The sequence below is a fragment of the Cetorhinus maximus genome, chromosome 2, assembly GCF_964194155.1.
Source record: "Cetorhinus maximus chromosome 2, sCetMax3.hap1.1, whole genome shotgun sequence".
Classification (NCBI taxonomy): Eukaryota; Metazoa; Chordata; class Chondrichthyes; order Lamniformes; family Cetorhinidae; genus Cetorhinus; species Cetorhinus maximus.
The window spans coordinates 96,877,218-96,901,360 of record NC_135880.1 but is presented as its reverse complement, the minus strand read 5'-3'; the positions used below and the strand labels follow the sequence as shown (position 1 = coordinate 96,901,360).

At 42.6% G+C, this 24,143-nt stretch overlaps 1 protein-coding gene across 2 annotated transcripts in view; it reads right to left on the bottom strand.

Annotated features, from left to right (window-relative positions):
• The window catches only part of pcsk5b (proprotein convertase subtilisin/kexin type 5b), a 459,575-nt gene that overhangs the window by 347,359 nt on the left and 88,073 nt on the right, over nt 1–24,143 (bottom strand). For both annotated transcript variants that reach the window (XM_078567301.1, XM_078567291.1), the window contains exon 6: nt 7,327–7,415. In XM_078567301.1, the coding sequence (XP_078423427.1) occupies nt 7,327–7,415 (89 nt within the window). The remainder of the gene's footprint in view (nt 1–7,326; nt 7,416–24,143) is intronic.

The window sequence follows — 24,143 nt, the reverse complement described above, 5'->3', positions numbered from 1 at the left end:
GACAAATTCCAGATGGTGTATTCAGAAGTTGAGCTTCACTCATAACTGATCATCGAGTGTTGACCATATTTTATCTAGATTCTTAAGACGGTCATCAGACAGACCTGAAGTGTTCAGTCTGTGGAGGCCTTTGTTGCCTATAGCAATTTTAACTTTTATGTTCGGAAATATTAAGGTCCAGAAAACACAGCTTGTGTGCTGTCAGAACAAAGTAAACTCAGATAGGAGGTCTGCTGCCTTCCAATTATGTGTTGGAAATAATGTGGTCATCTTGTAGCTTTAATGCTATCTAAAACCATTGGCAGCTTTTCATGTTTTCTTTTACAGCTTTTCTACGCTTAATTTAACTCAGAGTAGCATTACCTTTAGCAGCCATGCCTTAGCTGGTCATAGGTTACTACTTGGCTGCATTAGTGGCACTGTTGAGCTCTGTTTCTTCTTTCCAAGGTCCACCCACAAGGCACGAATTTGTACTATAGACTTCAAAAATAAAATTAACCAGAAAAAAACTTTCCTGGCTTCTTTTAGCTGTTTGGCACTGGTGGGCTACTTCTTCCCAGACGAGCCTGCAGTACTTTAACTTCCCCTGACCTCCTGTAGGGACAGTAAGCAGCAGCAGACGTGAATTCTGCTTAAAGTTAGACTGTCCATAGTCAGCTATTTAATTTCTGTTCCTGCTTAAACTTCATAACAGTCAGAGTTTATACGGATTATGCTCTCCCAAATTGGAGCAATCTTATTGGGATGTGGTGTCTGCTGGCTACAAGGTACCATGTTCCAGAACAAAGGGATGGTGTGTAAGATTCATACAGAGCTGGAGAATCACTTGTACATGGTGAGGCTTGATAGTTGTTTCATTTTCACTCCAGTTCTTGCTGCGTGTGAAGTGTTGAGGCTTGTATAGTTCTCAGCCAGACATTTAAACCCACGCTGCTGCCATGTTACGTCCTTCTCTTCAATGTAAACGTACCAATCATGCAAAGATTGGTAAAACAGTAATAGGAGTTCTTTATTTGAAGATAAAACTATATACAAATAGAGTTAACTGGGAGGCTATGGATAGTATATCTGATCTCAACTGCTGCTGTTTGCAGACTAATACATCACATCCTGTCAAGGTGGTAGTAATTGACAGACGTCTAAGATACACCCCCTTAAAGGTACATGTATATCATATCACAACAGTGTGACGCTCACAGTGCTCCACGTGTGGTCTAACCAGGGCTTTGTATAGCTGAAGCATGACTTCTACTCCCTTATATTTATTCCCCATTCATTCATTCCAAGAGCAGGAGAGAGGAGGACCCGAAGACAGAAAGCAGCACCTAAAAGGGTGAGAGAGGGGAACCCAGAGATAGGCAGCAGCACCTAAAAGAGCTCTCCAATCAATGGCTCCAGTGTGGACTGACCACATTCTGAAAAAAATCAAAGTGTGACATTACAGGAAAACAGGTAGTTGATTGTTTGGTGAGTATTTTTCTCATTTATCTTTCATAACTTGAGTAATTTTAATGCTGGTAATAATTTTAATAATAGTAGCAGTGGTAGAGAATACTTTAAATTAAATAGTGGGGGTGAGGTATCAGGAAAGGAAAGATGTGAAAAATCATTAAATAGGGAGGCACAAAACAAGACAGCAAGGTGACAATAAGGGTATTCATAATCGGAACGTGGTAGGAAGGGACAGAGCATACTGTGATACAGAACATTAAGAGTGCGCCAGCAGATAAGGCTAGAGGTTGCAAGAATAATAAAAAGACAGAATTAAAGGCACTCTCTCTGAACACTCACAGCATTTGCAACAAGGTAGCTGAATTGACAACACAAGTGGAAGTAAACTGGTATGAACTAATCGCCATTTTGGAGACATGGCTGTAAGGTGACCAAGGCTGGGAACATAATGTTCAAGGGGATTCAACATTTAGGAAGGATAGGCAAAATGGAAAAGGAGTTGGGATAGCATTGTTGGCAAAGGATGAAATCAGTACATTAGCGAAAGGGGACTCAGATCAGAAGATCAATATGTGGAATCATTTTGGATACAGCTAAGAAACAACAAGCGACAGCAAACATTGGTAAGAGTTGTTTATAGGCCATCAAACAGTAGTGGTATTGTAGGGCACGGTTTAAATCAGGGAATTAGAGGTGCATGCAACAAGGATGATAAGTATCCCTGGGGTCTTCAATCTAATATAGACTGGGAAAACCTAATTAGCACTAATGCTGCAGAATTCCTGGAATGTATATGATTGGTTTTCTAGAACAGTATGTTGAGGAACTAACTAGAGATTGGGCTTCTTTTTTTACTCATTCATGGGATGTGGGCATCACTGACCAGGCCAGCACTTATTGCCCATCCCTAATTACCCTTGAGAAAGTAGTGGTGATTTTCCTGAACCACTGCAGTCCATGTGGTATAGGAACACCCACAGTGCTGTTAGGACGAGAATTCCAGGATTTTGACCCAGCGACAGTGAAGGAACTGTGCTACAGTTCCAAGTCAGGATGGTGTATGTCTTGGAGGGGAACTTGCAGGTGGTGGTGTTCCCATGCAGCTGGTGGTGTTCTCATGCAGCTGCTGCCCTTGTCCTTCTAGGTGGTGGAGGTCACAGGTTTGGAAAGTTGAAAGAGCTGTCAAAGAAGCCTTGGTGACATGCCGCAGTGCAACTTATAGATGGTACACACTGCTGCCATTACGCGTTGGTGGTGGAGTGAATGAATGTTTAAGGTGGTGGATGGGGTACTATTCAAGAGGGCTGCTTTGTCCTGAATGGTGTCAAGCTTCTTGAACGTTGTTGGAGCTGCGCTCATCCAGGCAAGTGGGGAGTATTCCATCACACTCCTGACTTGTGCCTTGTAGATGGTGGACAGGCTTTGGGGAATCAGGAAGTGAGTTACTCTCCACAGAATTCCTAGCCTCTGACCTGCTTACAGCCAGTGTTTACATGGCTGGTCCAGTTCAGTTTCTGGTCAATGGTAACCCCCAGATGTTGATAGTTTAGGTATATTAATGTGCAATGAGAAAGAGTTAATTAGTAATTTTGTTATAAATTGGCCTCTAGGGAAGTGTGACCATATTATGATAGAATTTTACATTAAGCTTGAAAGTGATGCAGTTCAATCCGAAACTAGGGTCTTACAAATGAAACTACGAAGGCATGAGGGGCAAATTGGCTGAGGTAGACTGGGAATACAATAATATGTATGATGGTAGACTGGCAATGGCTAGCATTTAAAAAATTAACACAAGGCACATAAAGCCAGAACAAAGGTGATCCAACCGAGGCTAACAAGAGAAGTTAAAGATTGTATTGGATCAAAAAGAAGAGGCTTTTAAAGTTGCCAAAAAAGTAGTAAGCCTGAGTATTGGGAGCATTTTAGAATTCAGCAAAGGAGGACCAAGAAACTGATAAAGAAAGAGAAAATAGAGCCTGAAAGTAAATTAATGAGAAACATAAAAACAGACTGTAAAAGTTTCTACATGTATGTAAAAAGAAAAAGATTCGCAAAGGCAAATGTAGGCCCACTACAGGCAGAGACAGGAGAATTTATAATGGGGAATAAGAAAATGGCACAGAAACTAAACAAATACTGTGTGTCTGTCTTCATGGAGGAAGATACAAAAATCCTCCCAGCAACACTAGAGAACAATGGGACTAGCGAGAATGAGGAACTCAACAAAAATAGTATTCATAAAATAGTAGTACTGGAGAAATTAATGGAAGTGAAGGTTGATAAATCCCCTGGCCCTGAAGATCTACATCCAAGAATGTTGAAAGAGATGGCTATAGAGATAGTGGATGCATTGGTAATCATCTTCCAAAATTCTATAGATTCTGGAAAGGTTCTTGCAGATTGGAACATAACACGTGTAACCCTACTATTGAAGGAAGGAGGGACAGAGAAAACAGGAAACTACAGACCTGTCAGCTTGACATCAGTAGTAGGGCAAATGCTAAAAACTATTATAAAGGATGTGATAACTGGGCAGTTGGAAAATAATGGCAGGATTGGGCAGAGTCAACATGGATTCATGAAACGGAAATCATGTTTGACAAACCTTTTCGAGTTTTTGAGGATGTAACTAGCAGATAGATAAGGTAGAAACAGTACATGTGGCGTATTTGGATTTTCAGAAGGCTTTTGATAAGGTCCCACACAGGCTAATAGGTAAAATTAGAGCACATGGGGCTGGGGGTGTGTGTGTGTGTGTGTGTGTGTGTGTGTGTAATATACTGGCATGGATTGAGAATTGGTGAATGGACAGAAAACAGAGTAGAAGTAAACAGGTCATTCTCAGGTTGGCAGGCCATGACTAGTGGGGTACCGCAAGGATCAGTGCTTAGGCCCCAGTTATTCGCAATCTGTATAAATGATGTGGATGTGGGGACCAAGTGAAATATTTCAAAGTTTGCTAATGACACAAAACTAGGTGGGAATGTGAGTTGTGAGGAGGATGCAAAGAGGCTTCATGGGGATTTAGACAAGCTAAGTGAGTGGGCAAGAACATGGGGGATGGAATATAACATGGAAAAATGTGAAGTTATCCATTTCAGTAGGAAAACAAGAAACACAAGAGTATTTTTTAAATGGTGAGCGATTGGGAAGTGTTGATGCCCAAAGAGACCTGGGTGTCCTTGTTCATAAGTCACTGAAAGCTAACATGCACATGCAGCAAGCAATTAGAAAGGCAAATGATATGTTAGCCTTTATTGTAGAAGGATTTGAGTATAGGCTAAAGGAGTCTTGCTGTAGTTCTATAGAGTCTTGGTGAGACCGCACTAGAGTATTGCGTATAGTTTTGGTCTCCTTACCTAAGGAAGGATGTACTTGCCATAGGGATGGTGCGCAGAGAAGGTTCACCAGACTGATCCTTGGGATGGCAGGATTGTCCTATGAGGAGAAATTGAGACTGGACCTATATTCTCTTGAGTTTGAGACATGATCTCATTGAAGCATAAAAATTTCTTATAGGGCTCCACAAGGTAGATGCAAGAAGGATGTTTCCTCTGGCTGCAGAGGTCTAGAACCAGGGGGTACCATCTCAGAATAAGAGGTTGGCCATTTAAGACTGAGACGAGGAGGAATTTCTTCACTCAGAGGATGGTGACTCTTTGGAATTCTTTACCCCAGAGGGCCGTGGAAGGCTCAGTCACTAAGTATATTCAAGTCAAAGATCGATAAATTTCCACATATTAAAGATATCACAGGATATGGGGATACCGTGGGAAAATAGCATGGCGATAGAAGATCAGCCATGATCTAATGTGCAGCAGGCTCGAGTGGCTAAATGGCCTACTCCTGCTCCTATTTCCTATGTTCCATTCCATTAGTCATTTTGAACATTTTCTGCACCTGTTCATCATATTTTAATGAACTGTATACCTGGACCCCCAAGACTCTTTGAACCTCCATCGTTTCTAGCTTTTCACCATTCAGAAAGCACTCTGTCTTATCATTTTTAGCTACAATGTGGATGGCTTCATGTTTGCCTATATTAAAATCTGTTTCCCACAGTTATGGCCTTTCACTGAATCTATCAATCTCGCCTTGTAATTTTATGCTTCTATCTACATTGGCTACAATGCTGCCCATCTGTATTTCATTGGTAACTTTGGATCTGTGGCTTTCTACCCCATCATCTAAGTTGTTAAAGAGTACTGCGAGCAGTTGAAACCCTGACACTGATCCTTGCAAGACACCACTAGTCACATTCTGCCAATTAGAATTCCTTCCCATTGTTCATACTCTGTCTCCTTTGGCTCAGCCTATTTCTTAGCTTATTTGCGTTCTATTCCAGAAGCTTCAACTTTAACTAACAGTTCCTTATCAGGGATGTCATCAAATGCCTTCAGAAGTCCATATAAATTAACATCCACAGCCCCATGTCCACTACTTCAGAAACGTCTTGAAAAAAAAATTCAATCAAATTTCTCAGGCATGACCTACCTTTACAAATTCATGCCAGCTCTCTCGGATCTGCTCGACATTTTCAAGGTGTTCAGTCACTGTATCCTTAATTATAGACTCTTGTAATTTCCCAACCATAGTTGTTAGGCTAACTGGTCCATTGTTTCACTCTGTCACCTTTCTTAAATAATGGAGTGACTACACAATTTTCCAACCTAAAATAGCATTTCCCAAATCAAGAGACGTTTGGAAACTTATAGTCAGGGCATTTGCAATTTCTTTGTAGATTTAAACCCCTAGGATGGAAACTGTCTGGTTCGAAGTATTTGTCAATACTGTCAGCATGCTTACATTAATTTTGTTTCGATGCCTGTTGCTGATTTAATAATGATTTCCCTGTGATACTTAACATGCTGGTTTCTTCCCCAACTGTAAATAATAAAGTAATTAATTAACGCAATTGCAGTTTCCTTATTTGCATTGATCATTATTATCAGTTTTCAAGGGGTCCACATTGCTTTTGATCATCCTCCTTTCCTAATGTTTGTAAAAGTTGTGTGTGTTGATTTTGAGGGCCTATGTATGTTTCTTTTTATGCTCCTTTTTTGAAGGACATACTGTCTGTTTTATCACCCTTTGCTGCTCTTCGTATCGTTCCCATTCACCAGAATCTATGCTTTACTTTGCATATTTGGCTTTATGTTATCTTTTTCCTCTTTTGTTGTCCATGGCTATATTTATTGGCGTATAGAATTCTTGCCCTTTAGGGGCATGTATCATGTTACATACCTTTTTGAACAACTTTCATTGATACTTTGTTATTTTATCCATTAACACATTTGCCCAGTTTATTGTGCTCAGCCTATCTCATCCCACTGAAGTCAACCTTGCCTGTAATCTAAAATTTTGGTAAATGTTTTGCGTTTCTCCCTTTCAATATTTGTTATATGTTCATGCACCATTAGGCTGTTAACTAAACTTCACTTATTACTAAATTTAATATGACCTGCCCCCTTGTTGGTTTTAGGACATATTGTTGCAGAATACTATCCTGGACACAAGAAATTCGCTGTGAATTCAAATCTACTATGGAGAAAATGGAGATTGTTCAAATCCACTTGTGCTTCATTGCTTAATCACTTGGCAGAGAAAGGTGGCTTTCATTCCATCAGGTTGGAATAAACATTTGATCCTGATCTAAGAGGTGAAGAAATAGTGTATTGCCCCAATACCCTACTCAATCATCTTTTTCCTTTGCCTTGCATCCATCACATTTGTGTTATATTTAAAAAAAAATCCCCATCAGAAAAATGAACAGTACAGTAAAGGTGAACCAAAATTCAAGTAGCCATGCAGTACAGGCCATTCTTTGCACATATCGTTGATTTCATTTTAGAATGAGAACATTTCACAAACCTCCAATCTTGGCATTGTAAGCGACTCCTATTGTGCAGTGTGAATTGTTTGCAACAGCAGCCACCTCTCCTGCACATCGGGTTCCATGCCTGTGGAAGAACACAGAAGAAAAAATACATTACGTATTGGGACCAATACGTGAAATCCCAACAGAACAGACAATTCAGGAAGGTATGCACTGAGGTTCCCCAGAGGTCGGTACTAGAGCCACTGCTTTTCTTGAGATAGCTTAATGACTTAGAATTGGATGTACAGGGCACAATTTCGAAATTTGCAGATGATACAAAACTTCAAAGTTTTGTGAATTGTGAGGAGGGCAGTGATAGACTTCAAGACATAAACAGGCTGGTGGAATGGACAAACGCATGGCAGATGAAATTTAATGCAGAGAGTGCAGTAGGAATATCTTGGGGTGAAAAATGAAGAAAGGAAATATAAACTAAACAGTACAATTTTAAAGGGGGTACAGGAAAGAGAGACCTGGAGGTATATGTGTTTCATTGCTTTTGTACTGTATGCCTCTGTTTTAAAGCAGAGAATCCTATATACCTTTATAACCACTTTCTCAATCCGCTCTGCTCCATTAATAGCATTTCCACGCAAGGAGATATTAAGGCAGATGACCATGACCAAATGTTTGCTTAAAGAGGGAGCTTTTAAGGAATATCCTAAAGGAGGAAAGAGAGGCAGAGTCATTTGGGGGAGATAGCTGAAGGCATGGCCACCAATAGTGGAGTGATTAAAATGGGGAACCCTCTAAAGAGAGCAGAATTGGAGGGGATTATAGAGATGGGAGGTGTGAGGTCATGGAAAGATTTGAAAATGAAGATGAGAATTTTAAAATTGAGGCATTGCAATGGCCAGTGAGCACAGTGGTGACAGGTGAATAAGACTCGGTGCAACTTGGGACACAGGCAGCAGAGTTTTTGATGACCCCAAGTTTAAGGAGGGTAGAATATGGGGGCTGACTAGGAGTGCATTGGAATAGTCAAGTCTAGAAGTAACAAAGACATTGATGAAGGTTTAATCATCAGATGAACTGAGGCACAGGTGGAGCGGGGCAATGTTGCAGAGGTGCAAATAGGCAGTCTTAGCAATGGTACAGATCAGCTTCAGACGGCTGCCAGGGAGAGGGAAGCAGTTGATGACAATGGAACAACATTTGTGGTAGGGACTGAAGACAATGGTTTTGGTCTTCCCAATATTTAGGTAGGGGAAATTTCTACTCCTCCTGGACTTAATGTCAGATAAGCAGTCTGACAATTTAGAGCTAATGGAGGGGCCGAGAGAAAGCATCTGCTTGAAGATGCTCCCAGAAGCTTTTTCCTTTCTCCCTTTTGTTCTGCTAAGGACCTTTTGAGCATAATAGTTGGATCTATACTTTTAAATCTGGAGGCATCAAATAACTTGGTACAGTGGACTGACCTGCAACATGCTGTGCCATTCCAATTTACTAAGACAAACAATGTCAGCCTTAATGTAAAATAGATTATTAAGATTCAAGAATTCACAATGTTGATGTATTTTTTGTCAAGGCCAGTATTTCATGCCCATCCTTAGTTTTCCTGAGGTGGTGGTAATGCTGAGCTTTTTGGATTTGCCTAGTCCACAGTTCCCCAAACTTTTGTTCCATTTTCTCTGCTGCTACGACACTCCAACACACCCTGGAAGATTCATGTGCTATGCGTGGCCCACCTCTAAGAAACAACACACCTCAGTTGAAGATTTACATCAGAACGAATACAAATGAGTATCCCAATCCCAAGTGGAAAATACTGTTTCCAGTTTCTCTTTTCCCAGCTCTTTTTGTTCCTTTCCCAGGGTCAAAATTCTTAACCATACACTTCACAACAATCAAACATGAAGGACAGAATCATCTCAGATTAGCTCTAAGTGTGGTAGCGGACAGGAAAAAGGACGTTTTAGCTGCCGGCCGCAATGGCAGCTTTTCATGGCATTTTGTCCCAATCCTGCATCATTAATAATGCATTCCCAGGAAACACACCATTTTGATGGCGGGCAGGCTCTCATTCGCCCACCATGCCTCACCTTGACGCTTCATCACGACAGGTGCCATAATTAAAGACCAGCCACATGCACACCTCTCGGCCCACGACTGCTGCATGGAAGACAGGGTGACCCCAAAAGGCAAAAAGACTGCAGCCCCCAGGTTTAGTGATGCAATCCTCAAGCGCCTTTTGGACACCGTGGAGGCCCGCCGTGATGTCCTCTACCCCCGCTCTGGCCGCAGGAGGGGCAGCGGTATCACCAATCCAGCATGGGAAGTGGTGGCAGTGGTGGTCAGCGCCAATGTCCTGCAAAAGAGGACAGCAGTGCCACTACTGGATGAATGGTCTCATCAGTTCCGCCAAGGTAACTCACTCTTCTCATCACTCAACTCACTCACTCGCAAGCCCATCACACATTCGCAAGAATCTCACACCTCAAGGGACAACACCATTAACCCTCACACACACCCTCACATCTCCATCAGGCTCATGTCCTCTCGAGCTCATGTCTTCATCAAGTCTGTGGCTCTGCTCACCACACAAACATTCCACGCAGTGCCATGTGTCCTGCATGTTTTCATGCAGGAGAAGCTGGCTCACCACAACAGGGAGAGGTTCCAGGCCGGGGGTGGAATGGCCCACATAAGGGCCCTCGCTCACTTTGAGGGGCATGCCATCACGCTGAATGGTGAGGATATGGACCATACCTGTGGCGATGGTGAAATTGGCGGTGAACACCCACTTGAGGATGCTGCACCACATCATCCCTCTCTCAACGCAACTGTGAGTGCTCTTTCTCTTGCTTTTGACTCTGCTGACATGCACTAATTATCTATATATTGGTTCACAGGGAGCTCTGCCAAGTGGCTGACACCCTGAGCCAGTTCCTCAGCTCCATCTACATCCTCATCTCCAGCCAAGAGGACACCTCCTGCATTGAAGAGTTGGAAATAAGCAGCCAGGAAGACCATCACAGTGCTTACCCACACCCTTCACCAGCACAGAAACACACACCTCGGTAGGACCTAGATCGAGAGCAGGCTCAAGTTCACAACGTGTTGGTCACTGCAGAATTGTTGGAAGCCCTCAACAAAGTGGCACACGAGTCAGAGGAATGTGTCCACCTGCTCGGTGATGAAGTGGTACCCACATGTGCACTCATTGAGGTCTCCATGGGAAGGATGGTGGATGACATGGAGACCCTGGTCCAACAGAATACGGAGATGCACGCAGATCTGCACTGCATCGCGATAGTCATGGGTGAATTCCTGCAACGGCAACACGAGAGGAAAACGAGGCACCTCAACATCCCCCTAGCTGCTCCTTCCCCTCTAGGAGTCAGGCAGGGGCTCTCAGGCACCTGAAGGGAGGAGCAGCAGCAGCTGGACACCCCTGGGTCATCCACTCAGGAATCTCAGAGGCTGTCCTCTTCCTCTAAGTCCCCTTTGCCTGTGACTCACTCAACCTTGTCCTCTGTCACTGCAGAGGGAGCAGCTGGCCCACAGGAGAGCAGCCAAAGCAAGCTGGGGCCCTCAAGCCCTCGTCTCTCCAGAGGATCCACGCCAAAGTCATTAGAGGCAACAGGGCCAACCATTGCACAGGCTGTCTCCACCCCTGCTGCAGATGTCAGCACCTAAAAGTCTAAGGTGGGCAAAAGTTAAGCAAATCTGATACAGTTGATTGCACGGGTGAACACATTTTGTCACTTTTCAACATGGAAATACACTCACTTTCACTGAATATGTAAAGGTGTCTTTCAGCTTCATTGACAGGCTTCGCGAGTCCTCCCAGCCAACCACCCCACCCTCCAACTGGCAGCTCAGCTGCACACAACCGGACCACGAGTGATTCTGGAGGGAGAAGTGTGATGGGGCAGGGCCTTTCAGAGCTTCGTGTAAGCATTCTCTCATGCACGTGGATCCTTCCTGCATCACACTCATCTCAATGTCCTGAGCATTTTCACTGCTGCCTGCTGGGGTTCTCTTTCATGTTGTCCATCTGACTGACCTGCATCTCTACCCACCTATTGATCGCATTCCCATGCAGCACCTGTTCTCATCCGCCACGACTCTTGTTTCACTTTCGATTTGGCAAGCATGGTAGTGCTACGGTTTTTCTTCACTCCCCGTCCTTTCCCCTCCCCCAGTCATCCATTTCCTTTCCCCCATCACTGCCATTGCCGCCCCCACTCCATCCTGCATCACCTTTCACCTCCTCACTGTCACATACCACCCTTTTCTTTCAGGGATGTCCAGGTGAACGTGCACCTTCTCTTCCTTCCTGAAAATCCCATCCCCATCCACATCAACCTCCCTGACTTCCTCCTTCCCATCCCCAGGGTCTGTGTCTGCCTTTGAGTCCCCATGAACCACTCTCACCATCCCTTCTACCGCTACCATTGCACCCTCACCCCACCCTACCATCTCACTCTGCCCTCGGTCATTCTCACCATTCCTTCCTACCATGCCCACCCGCAGTTCACTCCCCAGGGGGCAGTCATGGACTCAAAAAAAACCCTCCCTTGCACATTCACATGGACATTCCCCCACGCCCTTCCCTTCTTGGAGCTCCTTAGGCCTCCCCCCCCACCCCCGCCCCTTCCCCTCTCCCCGGACTCCTCATCTTACACCTTCCTCCCCTCCTTAGCTGCCATCTCCCGTTACCCCCTCCTCCCCCCCATACTCTCTCCTCCCCTCCCAACTTCACACCTTTGACACACCTTTCTCTCTCAGTTGAAATTAGACTTTCCCTCCCAACCCACTGTACATCTTCCCCTCCTAAACACAGCTGGGCCTTCATCTCCAGCCCCTTGATGATCATCTGTTGTGAGCAGACCCTCAATGGTGGCTTTCCATCCTCTGTGAGCTGCTTCGCGGCAAAGCCATGTCCATGAGAATCCACCCAGCATGCAATGGCTATTCCTCCAGGGTCCGGTTACTGTCGGGTTCCAGCATCTACAGCTACTCGGGTGTCTACGATGTGTGCATAGAAGTAAGTCCTGGCTTCTGCACATCACACTTGTCAAGACGTGTTCTGCACCGATGTGTTTTCCCGCCGATGTGCTTGGATGATCCAGTGTGGGGGAATGATTCCAGCGAGCTAGGTTTATAATGATACCAGATGTATTACAATGAGGTTCCCGATGTCCGACGGCAGGAAACACAGCCCGCCATTGATGGGTAAAGAGGACAATTGCAAACTGGTTTCACAACGTTGTGAAACTGATTTCTGGCCTTCTCACCATATAGTTCGCTCGCGCCACCGAACACACTTGACGCCAGCGGGCATGGAAAATTCTACCCTGAACGTCATGCTCATCAGTTAGACACTGCTGATATCGATGGCTTGGACACAAACCAGTGATAGACTGGTACTCTGCGTCGATAATGTCAGGCTTCGAAGGGCAAAATCTATGTACCCTCATTTGAAAACTACAGCCTGGTCATATTGTAATCTACAAAGGCATCTACTGGCATCAAATCTACATCCAGTTCCCTATTTTAATCATATTATTTTCTAAATATTTTAAAATTACTGGTGTACTGGCCTTATAATATTTAGCATACTTTGTCCTCAGTATAAACATTCATCTCTGATTCTTGCACTGTAATCTTACATTTGCCTGCCAATATAATTCTCTCTGCATATAGACCATGTGACAAATTTTCTGAAGTGTGATGGGGAAAAATGGTGTTTTGTCTATCAGTTACCACGTACAGACAAAAATCCCAGCAACAGAAAATACCTTGCACAACATCTGAAGCTTTGACATATTACAAACCTTTCAACTCAGTTATTACATTTGGTGTGCAATGTACACATTGTGCTTGCTTCTGATTGATTTTAATTTCATATTCATAAAACACCACATTACACCTGAACAGATAAGAAACCTGACAAAGAAAAAAAAAGATTACAAAAAGATTCACCTCCGTTTGTACCTATTGACAGCAATTAGATTTTATGAACTTAGGAAAAGAGATGTGATTAGAAACAGCTGCACCTCAGCAGTTGAATGAATTTTGCACTGCAGGGCTTCTTTCTTTAAAAAGCACCATAGGGTCCAACATCCAATGAGCAATATCGTTGGGGATGTGTTGTGTTAATATGTTGCACAAAATACGCGAATTAAATAGATTCAACTTTTGCCAGTTGAAATGGCTGGAATCTTCACTGAAGATCACAGCAATGTACAAAAAATGCTGGAAAAACTCAGCAGGTCTGACAGCATCTGTGGAGAGAAAGACAGAGTTAATGTTTCAAGTCCGTATGACTCTTCTTCATCTGAAGAGTCATACGAACTCAAAATGTTAACTCTGTCTTTCTCTCCACAGATGCTGTCAGACCTGCTAAGTTTTTCCAGCATTTTTTGTTTTTGTTTCAGATTTCCAGCATCCGCAGCATTTTGCCTTTATCACAGCAATGTAAACTGAAATGGTTTCGAACACCCTCCTGACCGTTACTCAGAGGTTTGGCTGCTTCCATTTTTCAAAGCAGTAACCAGAACAAAATATAACTGCTAGAAACTGGTTGAGGCTCTGGTGCAACCAATATAAACTGCTTCACTGGAGGTTCGCTGTTAAGAAGTAAATGCATTGAACAATCTCACTATCCAAACTCCTTTTATTTTTGTCAGTTGTTATGGCACCACCAACGGGTGGTTTGATTATGAGACCACCTTTGTGCAGGAGTGGAAGATAATGGTGGATCTACAAGATTGCCAGGCAACCCCTTAATCTGAGCACAATCAAAAATCAAATAGCACAAAAAATATCAGAATTTTAAAAGCAAGTTGTCCCCAATACTATATTACACCCAAATATTCTTTTAAGCTTGTCCAACAAAGTCCTCACCCAAACTAGTCCCCGCCCACACAACTACCCATGCTAGGTCAGAGAAGCAAGTTTCCATCGATTCTGCTCATTTGAGAAGGCTTTTCACATTGCCCCAGATTCTCAGGCACATAGGAGACTGACTATTTAGCCTCTCAAGTCTGTTCCATCCACCATTCAAAAAGATCATGGCTGATCTGTAACCTAACTCCATATATCTGCCTTGCCCCACATTCCTATATACCTTTGAGGAACAAAAATCTATCAATCTAGGATTTAAAATTTGAAATTGATCTAGCATCAATTGCCATTTGCAGAAGAGTTCCAAACTTCTACCCTTTGTCTTTAGAAATGTTTCCTAATTTTGCTCCTGAAAAGGTCTGGCTTAACTTTTAGGCTATGCACCTCTAGCTCTAGGCTCCTTAGCCGGTACCTCTCTAACTATCTTAGCAATTCCCATTAATTTTTGAAAATTTTGATCAAATCTCCTCAGCCTTTTAAATTCCAAGAAATACAACCCTAGTATATGTTATCTCTCCCTATGATTTAACCTTTAGGGTCCAGGTATCATTCTGAATAACCTTCAATGCACTCCCTCTCCAAGGCCAATACATTCTTCCTGAAGTGTGGTGCTCAAAGCTGGTATGGGCTACCCATGGCTTTGTATAGCCGTGGCTGCATGAATCCACCTTGTCTGCAGTGAACAGCAGTCAATTAAAACTACCAGTTGGTTGGTTCTGCTGCAGAAATCAATTTGTTCAAAAAGTTGAAAATGGCCCATTTCTTAACTCCTCATTACTCCATTATTCTTACACTGTTTGATTTTGCTAATTCATGTGAGGTTTTATGCTCAGGTTTATGTTAATGGATCTATATTTGAATGCAATTTCACCTCAGCAAAACTAGCGGAATGTCGGTTGCAGTTTGCTCATTGTGCCTTTAGTGGAAACTCCTGGCCAATTAATTTTGATCTTAGCACTTGGATTTCAGGAGAATAGTGATGAGATTAACAACCTCAGTATGTTGCTCTCCCTGCTCATGCACAAACCAGGGAACATGATATATGGTTTGATATTCGCCAAGAATCCAGATTGTATTTTATCCTTAATATCAAATAATAATCATTCAAACAGCTCCATGAATTTGAAACATCATGGTAGTGCCATATATGGCAGGCATGGGAACCGATCTAGACTGAGTCCTGAGTACTTACATGGTTCAGTTATGCACAAACATGCTGCTGGCTTCAGACATCTAGGAGGTAATTGAGATAAGTGTTGAATCCAAAGGAGTGCTGAATCCAAAGCCTACTGATAAGATCCACAAAAATATTTTGCATGGCATCAGGTCCATTATATTAAAGACCACCATCCAGGGCAGTAGCACCATGTACCTCTGGTCAAAGCACACTCTAAATGTAAGTATGGGCGATGCTGGAGTAACCATGGCCTATTTCTATATAATTTAATTGCCAACTATTGGTCTCAGTAACCTTCAAGGCAGCACTGGAAGTGGAGAAGGGGGAAGGATAAGGGAAACTGGTAAAGTAAATACACTTCAATATCAGTGACGAATATGGAACAATTTGTTTAAAATTTTCCCTTCATTTTGCAGCACTTGAGGGCAAATTGTTCTATTTAAAAACAAAACGCCACAAATCAGTACAAAAATTGCAGGCATAAAGCCAATGTATCGTAACAGCGCTACAGACTAAACTAAAACCGAGTGATTGATTTATATGCCCTTCCTCTAAGGAATTGTCTCTATTTGGAACATATTCTTTTTCTCCGCTTCTATGGGGCCTTTGCTAGAGTACAATTCTATGAGCACTGGCCACCTTCCCATTTCTTAATAAACTGATCATCAGATATGTGTGTATGTGAACATCAAGAGTCAGCAGACTGCTCAAGCAAGATGAGCATTGCCACCCAACTCCAACTCCATTTTGTCACCAGGATTATGGATATGCATGGGCACACACAAATGATTAGAATTCTCAGAGTTCCCATCCTTACCTACTGCAGAGGCAAAGAGAAATTGTAGCACAAATATTGCCATTCTTATGGAGATCAACTAACTGAAGCAAGATGACAAGACAAATATGTAGGAAAAACAAAGTGCTGGAAATATTCAGCAGGTCTTGTGGAATCTGGGAGTAAAGAGACAGTTTTAACATTTCAGTTTGATGACATTACTTCACAACTGGAACTGTTTAGAGGTGTAATAGTTTTTAAGGGAAGGGAAGGGTGGAGAAAGGAGGAAAGAACAAAAGGGAAGGTCTGTGAGAGGTTGGAAGGGAGGAGACGTTAAATGTCTAAAGGGATGATGATGCAAGGTGAAAGGAGATTGCAATTTGACAAGAGGAAGAGGGGCTGGATATTCATCTTCGAGGTGGGAATCAGGAAAATTCACAACTCTGCAATCCCGCCTCCATCCTGGCAGTGCCTATCCACCATATTTTCATCCCTAGGAGATGGGTATGCACTGGAGACTGTCTCTGTGAGCAGGCCCAAGGCAGTAACAGAGGTAGACAAATACCAAGGGGAGCAGGCTAGAAAGCCCACCTGTTCACTGGAACAAGCTGCAAAATTGTCAAACACAGCCATTCATATTCCCATTGAAAAAAAGTTTTAATCCTCTTAACACCTTTTAATCTTGTCCAAATACACAACAGACACTGAAAAATTACTTCAAACAAGCTAATAAAACTGTCAAAATTCAAATTCCCTTTCGCAACTGTGTAAACAAACCCCTACAGAGCTGAATCCATTAAGGGATTTGGAGCTCAGCCAAGCATTCATAATGTTGTGTCAACAACGGCGCCAAAACAGGATACATTGAAACCTTTGAAGCAGGCTGAAGAGATGGCCATCTGGCTCACCAGGTGGCTGACTTTTCTGATTGACAAACCGGTCAGAGCTTGTAAGAGGAGCAATTTTTTTCCAAGGGGATTTTGAATGCCTGTTGGTTTATTTTGACAGTTTCATAAGTATTCCAAATACTTTCCAGCGTTATCATAGGGTTCATGAGTTCTGCCCATAGTGGATACTGGAAGAGTGTTTCAAAGGCTCAACAGACCTGTGGACTTTAAACCAATCTGAAGATGAAAGTAGAGTGTCCAGATGACACATTAAAGTCAGATTCTCAATAATGTTGAATGCGTAAGAACCCTCTACCCACTTGATAATGTACTCTAAAGCATTTTTAGAGTACATTAATAATAGTTACTTACCTTTTAAGGACAAAGCCCTAAATTAACCACTGCATTAAAACCACCCTTAACTTATCATACAACATCCAATTATGACAGTTGAAGTTGGCAAGGCCTATTAGACTCACCTGTCAAAAGGTTCTGATTCCACAACAGACTCCCCTTGCGGTTCACAACTCCTCTGAGCTGCTGTGAACCATGTCTCCTAACAAAATGGGCCCAACTGCATGAAAATTGCAGAGTGTCTAACGTGCCTAACCCCACAATGAGGTTGGGGCAAGGGTGGGAATGCTGCATGCGGACTCACTACACACACCCTCTCCTGAGCCATAAAAATCCCACACTTCTGGAATAGAGGTGGGAATGCCAGAATTGGTTCCCACCCACCCCTTACCTCTATTCCAACACAGATGGAGGCATGAAAAGCTAGGCTGAGGTGTCTAGAGGAGTTGTAAGTGGGTGAAGCAGAATCAATAGCTACCATCAAAAATTACAAAAAAAAACCAAAAAAAAAAATGGGGCCAGGGAGTTTATGATCTTAAATCATTGAATTGAACATAGAGTTCAGAAGGTAGTAAACTACCTGGTTGAAAAATGAGGCTGTTCCTCAAGCTCCGGTTGAATTTCACTGGAACAGTGCCAGAGGCTGGGGGAGGAGAATTAAAATAACAGGTGACCAGAAGCAGGTGACCAAGATCATGCTTGGAGTCTGAACGGAGGTGTTCCTCAAAGCGGTCATCCAATTTGTATTTAGTTTCCTCAATATAGGGGGACCCCATCATGAGCAGCGATTACAGTATGCTAAATTAAAACTCGCGTAGTAAATTCCTGTTTCAAATGGAAGGAGTTTTTGAGGCCCTGGATGGTGAGAAGAGAGGAGGTAAAAGGGCAGGTGAAGTATCACCTGTGTTTTAATGAGAAGGTGCAGTGGGAAGGGGAGTGAGTGTTAGAGGCTATTAAGGACTGAACCAGGATGCCAGAGAGAGAATAATCCCTTCAGAATGCTGAAAGGGGAGGGGAGGGGAGGGAAGATGTATTGGTGTCGTCATGCTGGAAGTGATGGAAATGGTAGAGGATGATTTGTTGAATGTAGAGTCTGGTGGGGTGAAACATGAGGGTGACAGGAACCCTAGCACAATTCAGGGCAGTGGGTTGGCGGGGGAAGAGATGAGAGCAAAAGTGTGGGAAATGGAACCATCAAAGGTTCTGCCAATGAGATGGGAGGAGATACTAGCTTTAGGAAAAAGACTCATTGAGAGTGTTAGTATGGAAGGTTGCATTGGCAGGAAGTAGGGTGTGAGGAAGTGTTGTCAACGTAACTGGGAGACAGTGCTCTTACAGCGAATATAGATCAATAGATATAGATATGAAAACATGGATGAGAAGGCAAGAGTTGAAGATGTGAAGATGAGAAAAAGATGGAAATTCAAAGCAAAGATGATGAAATTTTCCACTCAGGGTATGAGCAGCAAACAGCACTGAAACAATCATCAAGGCACCAGGAAAAAGTGTTCAAGGGAGCCGGAGTAGAACTAAAACAAAGAGTGTTCCATATAACCTATGAAAGGCAGGCACAGCTAGAATCAATATGGGACCCCATATACTGCCTTTTATTTGGAAGAAGTGAGTAGAGTTAAAGCAGAAGTGGTTCAAAGAAAAAACATTTTCATCCAGGTGGAGAAGGGTGTTAGTAAATGGGGAATGGCTGGGTCTTTGTTCAAGGAAGAAGTGAAAAGCCCTCAGGCCACCTGGTGGGGGCTAGAGATAAACATCCATGGTGAAAAGGAGATGGTTTGAGCTGGGTAACTGGTAAACTGATGGATGGACTGGGACAATCAAGGATGTAGGTGGGAAGAGACTGCACCAGGGGAGAAAAAAAAAGAATCAAGGTTGGGAGAAAAAAAAAGAATCAAGGTTGGGAGAAAAAAATCAGTTCAGTCAGACAAGAACAGGCTGAAATGATGGGTCTACCAAGACAGTCCTATTTGTGCATCTAGGGATAGAAAAGAGACGTGGATTGTTTAGGGTTGAGTGACAGAGATTGGAGGCCATGAAAGGAAGATCTCCATATGAAATTAGGTTAGTGGCACTCTTAGATCTCATAGGTTTTACACTGCTCAGTAATTTTACCAAGCAAATCATTCAAAAAGCCTGGCACTCTTCCTTGGCTGTGCTATAAGGATCAGAAGCTGCTCAAATTGTACAATTAAGATGTTTTGGGACTGTGTCTTTAATTTTAGGGTAAAATGAAAGTGGTCATGTGGCCTGTTCTGAAGTCTGGGTGGTTTGACTGTTAAAGATTAAAGGAAGGCCCATATTACTTTACTAGGATGAAGGTGCAAGGTGTTTACTCTTCTAGACAATGACTGCAGCCTGTGTGCTAACTGGGGATAGACTGAGTCTCCAAAGTCCCAGAAAAGTGTTGAAAATGTCAGGTTGTAAACGGTTGTGCTTTAAACTGTTTAATTAGTTCCAAGATGAAAGAGAGTTGGGCTCTCAAGCATAGCTAATCAGAACCTCTACCTGAGACACAAGGCCCACGTGATTCAAGTTGCCATGGTGATCAGCTTTGAGATGGGAAAGTTACTGAAGATGCCAACATGATATAGTGTTACAGGCTTTCCTAAAACATCACTGAATATTACAGACAGGGTGGTCTGCCCAGTTCCAGGGTAGGAGGGCGAAAAGTTCAACTAGAGGCTGAAAGTCTCTGTGATCAGCACGTCGGAATGCGGGTGGATGCTTGTGCTCGGACTGGAAAGACCAAAATTCGTGGGGACTTAAAACAAGGCTGGAAGTTTGTCTAGCTTTAGCTAAGGGGAAGAACTTTCCAGCAAACCTTGCTGTGAAAGACAGTTCTGAAATAACAAGTTACCAGGCTAAGAAAGGAGAGAACAGAAGTAAACCCAGCAGTGCTAAGAATCACTTTGGACTGATTCTGGAAGAATTAAATGTCCCCTTAAAGGACAGCGTAAAGTATACCTGTGAAGTGTGCTTTTTCGGTTGTGCTGAGAGAAGTGGGCAAGTTCTGTTCTGTGGTTTAAATAATAAATTGCCTACAAGAAATAGTATATAGTCAATAGTGATTTTAGTATTGTGTTCCAGTAAAGGTCTTGTGTTATTCTTTCAGCTATTAACTGGAACTTCAATTTTTTCAATTTTTTTTTAAGTGTTATGGGTCTCTACAGGGGTTGTAACAAAATGCAGGGCTGCTTAATTGCACCAACGTTCAGACACATTTGCAACACATTATGAGCATGGACATGATGTCTGACCTGTAAGCCATAAACTGCATCTTACATTGTACAAATACTACTTTTTCTAAGTTAAGGTTCTGTTGCATCATTTAAGAGAGGTGCTAACTAATGTTCCCTGTAAGCTGTGCAGAAAGCTGTATGTCCCTGTGTGCACTATGCACAAGTCAGCTCCTTTAAGTTACCCTTTGTGCACAACTTTGCAATGAAATTTAAAGGGGCCACACACTTAAATAAACCACACACGCACTCCAAAAGGAACTAGAGGGTACATTGGTGCGAACAAGTCTCAGGTATTTCCACTTCAATCACATGGCTTAAAACATAAAACATAGCCCAAGTACCAGTTATGGAATCAATTAATAACACTGGAAAGTAAATTTCAAAGTTACTTGACCGTCCTAACAACAAATGTTTCCCCTCAGTAGGAATGGTCTGTAGGCAGTCATGTTGAGAGAGAAAAAGGCTTTGTTGAATTCATTACCCATACTTTCTGTAATATTTATCAAAATAATTCAGTTAAAATAACAGGTTTGTCAAAAGGTCATCAACCTGAACTATTAACTCTCTCCACAGATGATGTAAGACTCGCTAAGCATTTTCAGCATTTTGTGTTGTTATTTCTGATTTCTAGCATCCACAGCATTTTGTTTCAGAATTCAGGTAAAGTGCTTTGTCACAGCATGAGGTTGGAGGATATTTTTCTCATCAAGAACATTTTATTGGCTATATACAATAGACATTAGAAATGGTTCAGAATTCTCACTGGGGGAAGATGCACTCCATGGAGTATATTGCCAATAAGTAAACCGATTTATAAAAGAACACGCATGTAATTGTGTTATACATAACGCATGAAACGGTCTGCCATCAAATTTACAATCTCAACAGGAGAGCTCCCCCCACTCCCCAAACCAGGACAAGGCGGCTCTTATTTATTTGCTTTTCCAACGAGAAAATACTTTGTCTGTTTATACAATCTCTGACATTTCCAGTCACAATTGAAAATTTTAGTAGTTTTTTTAGAATTGATATAATTGGTAAATATCAAGCATAGGTTAACTAGCTGTGTGTGAAGCTTATGATGCATTTACCAGCATTTTTTTTGTTTACAGTCAATAAGATGAGGCTAGATGCATACATGAAGAGGAGATTAGAAAAATATAGGGCTGAGTGGGAAGAGGTAATCAGAATGGGAGAAGGCTGATATGGTGTTTAAATACCAGCATAGACCAGTTGGCCGAATGGCTCAGCTCCGTGCTGCATATTCTGTATGATAGAGTAACACTAGATGGCAGTATCAGAGATAAATCTCAAACTGATTATAACAAATATAGTCTACCTCTGATTATTCAAAATATCTTAAGTCCAAAGTGTATCCAGCAATTTGAATTAAGCAATTCCATTAAAATGACATAGAAGACAGACAAACGTACACCCAAAGGGTCATATTTCAGGTTCTGTTCAAGTACATATGGTTTACATCAAATTTACCACCAAATCAACTAACTCAACCACCAATTTAGCCAATGCAATGGAAGCATGAGAACAAAGGGTTTGGATCACACATGTCTGCATTTTTCTTCATCATTTACCTTTACAGTACTAATCTAAGTTTTTTTTTTCTTAACAATGATCTATCCTTGGTCTCTTCTTTCTCATCTACATGCTGCCCATCGACGATATCATCTAAAAACAAAATCAGTTTCCACTCTCAAGCTGACGAAACCCATCCCTACAAAAACACAAAAGCAAAATACTGCAGATGCTAGAAATCTGAAATAAAAACAAAAAAAGTGCTGGAAATACTCAGCAGTTAAGGCAGCATCGGTGAAGACAAACAGATCCCTCCCTCGCCACCGCCTCTCTCGATTCCTCCATTGTCTGTAAATTATCAGTACATAGTTGAAAAGTGGTGGTTAGCCAACTCATTGAACCGCTGTAGTCCTGTGTGTGGTGTAGAATTTCCCTTGCTGGAGGCTATCATTGCCTGGCACAAATGTTACTTGCCACTTACCAACCCAAGCCTGAATATTGTCCAGGTCTTGCTGCAAGTGTTCAAAGGCTGTTTCATTAAGTAAGGAGTCACGGATGGAACAGTGTACTGTGCAATCACCAGCGAACATCCCACTTCTGACTTTATGAAGAAGGGAAGGGTGTTGATGGAATGGCTGAAGATGGTTTGGTCGTGGACACTAATCTAAGGAATTTGGACACTAATCTAAGGAATTCCTCCACTAATGTCCAGGAGCTGAGATGATTGGCCCCCAACAAGCAGAACCATCTTCCTTTGTTCTAGGTATGACTCCAACCAGAGTTTTCTACCTGATTCCCATGGACTTTAATTTTATTTGGGATCATTGATTTGGTCACATTTGGCCAGATATCACACTGACAAGGTTAGTCACTCTCACTTCACCTCTGAAATTCAGCTCTTTTGGCCTTGTTTGGACCAAGGCTGCAATGAGGTCTGGAGCCGAGTGGTCCTAGCAGTATCCAAACTGAATATCAGCGAGCAAGTTGCTACTGAGTAAGTGTCACTTGATAGCACTGTCAATGACACCTTCCAACACTTCGCTGATGATCAAGAGAAGACTGACGGGGTAGTAATGGGCCAGATTGAATTTGTCCTGCCTTTTATGGGAAGGACATTCTTGGGCAACCATCCATTTTTTCAGGTGCCAGCATTGCATCCTTAGTGGAGCATCTTGGCTACAGGAACGACTCGTTCTAGAGCACAAGTCTTCAATACTACAACCAGGGTGTTGTCAAGGAGCATAGCCTTTCCTGCATCTAGTCTGTCAGGTGTTTCATGGTATCATGTGGAGTGAATGGAATTGGCTGAAGACTTGCTTCTATGATGATGGCAACATCAGGCAATGGCAAAGTTAGATTATCAACTCAGGACTTCTGTCCGAAAATGTCTGTAAATGCTTCAGCCTCATCATTTGCACTGGCATGCAGGGCTCTGCCATTATTCAGGAGGGGATGTACAGAGAGCCCCTTCCCATTAGTTGTTTAATCATCCACCACCATTCGCGATTGGATGTTGCAGGACTACAGCTTTGATCTGATCCATTGGTTGTGGAATCGCTAAGCTGTCTATGGCACGCTGCATCCCTTATTTAGTATGCATGTAGTCCTCTGTTGTAACTTCTGCAGGTTGATATCTCGTTTATAAGTGCACTTAGTGCTGCTTCTGGTATGTTCTTCTCCACTCCTTCTTGAACCAGGATTGATTCCAACTTGATGTGAACAGTAGAGCAAGGGCATGCTACAGCATGAAGTTATAAGTCGTCATGGAAAACAATTCTGTTGAAGCTGATAGCCCAAAGGTACTTCATGGATGGCATGCATTGAGTTGCTAGATTTGTTGAGAGTCTGAATGGATGGATGGTGTCCTCAGTGTGAAGTCGAGACATTGGCAGGGATCTTCCACTCCCATTCGCGGCAGGCACATTCAATGGCAAGATCGGAGAATCTCACGAGAAGGTCCTAGTTGCGCTTCCTG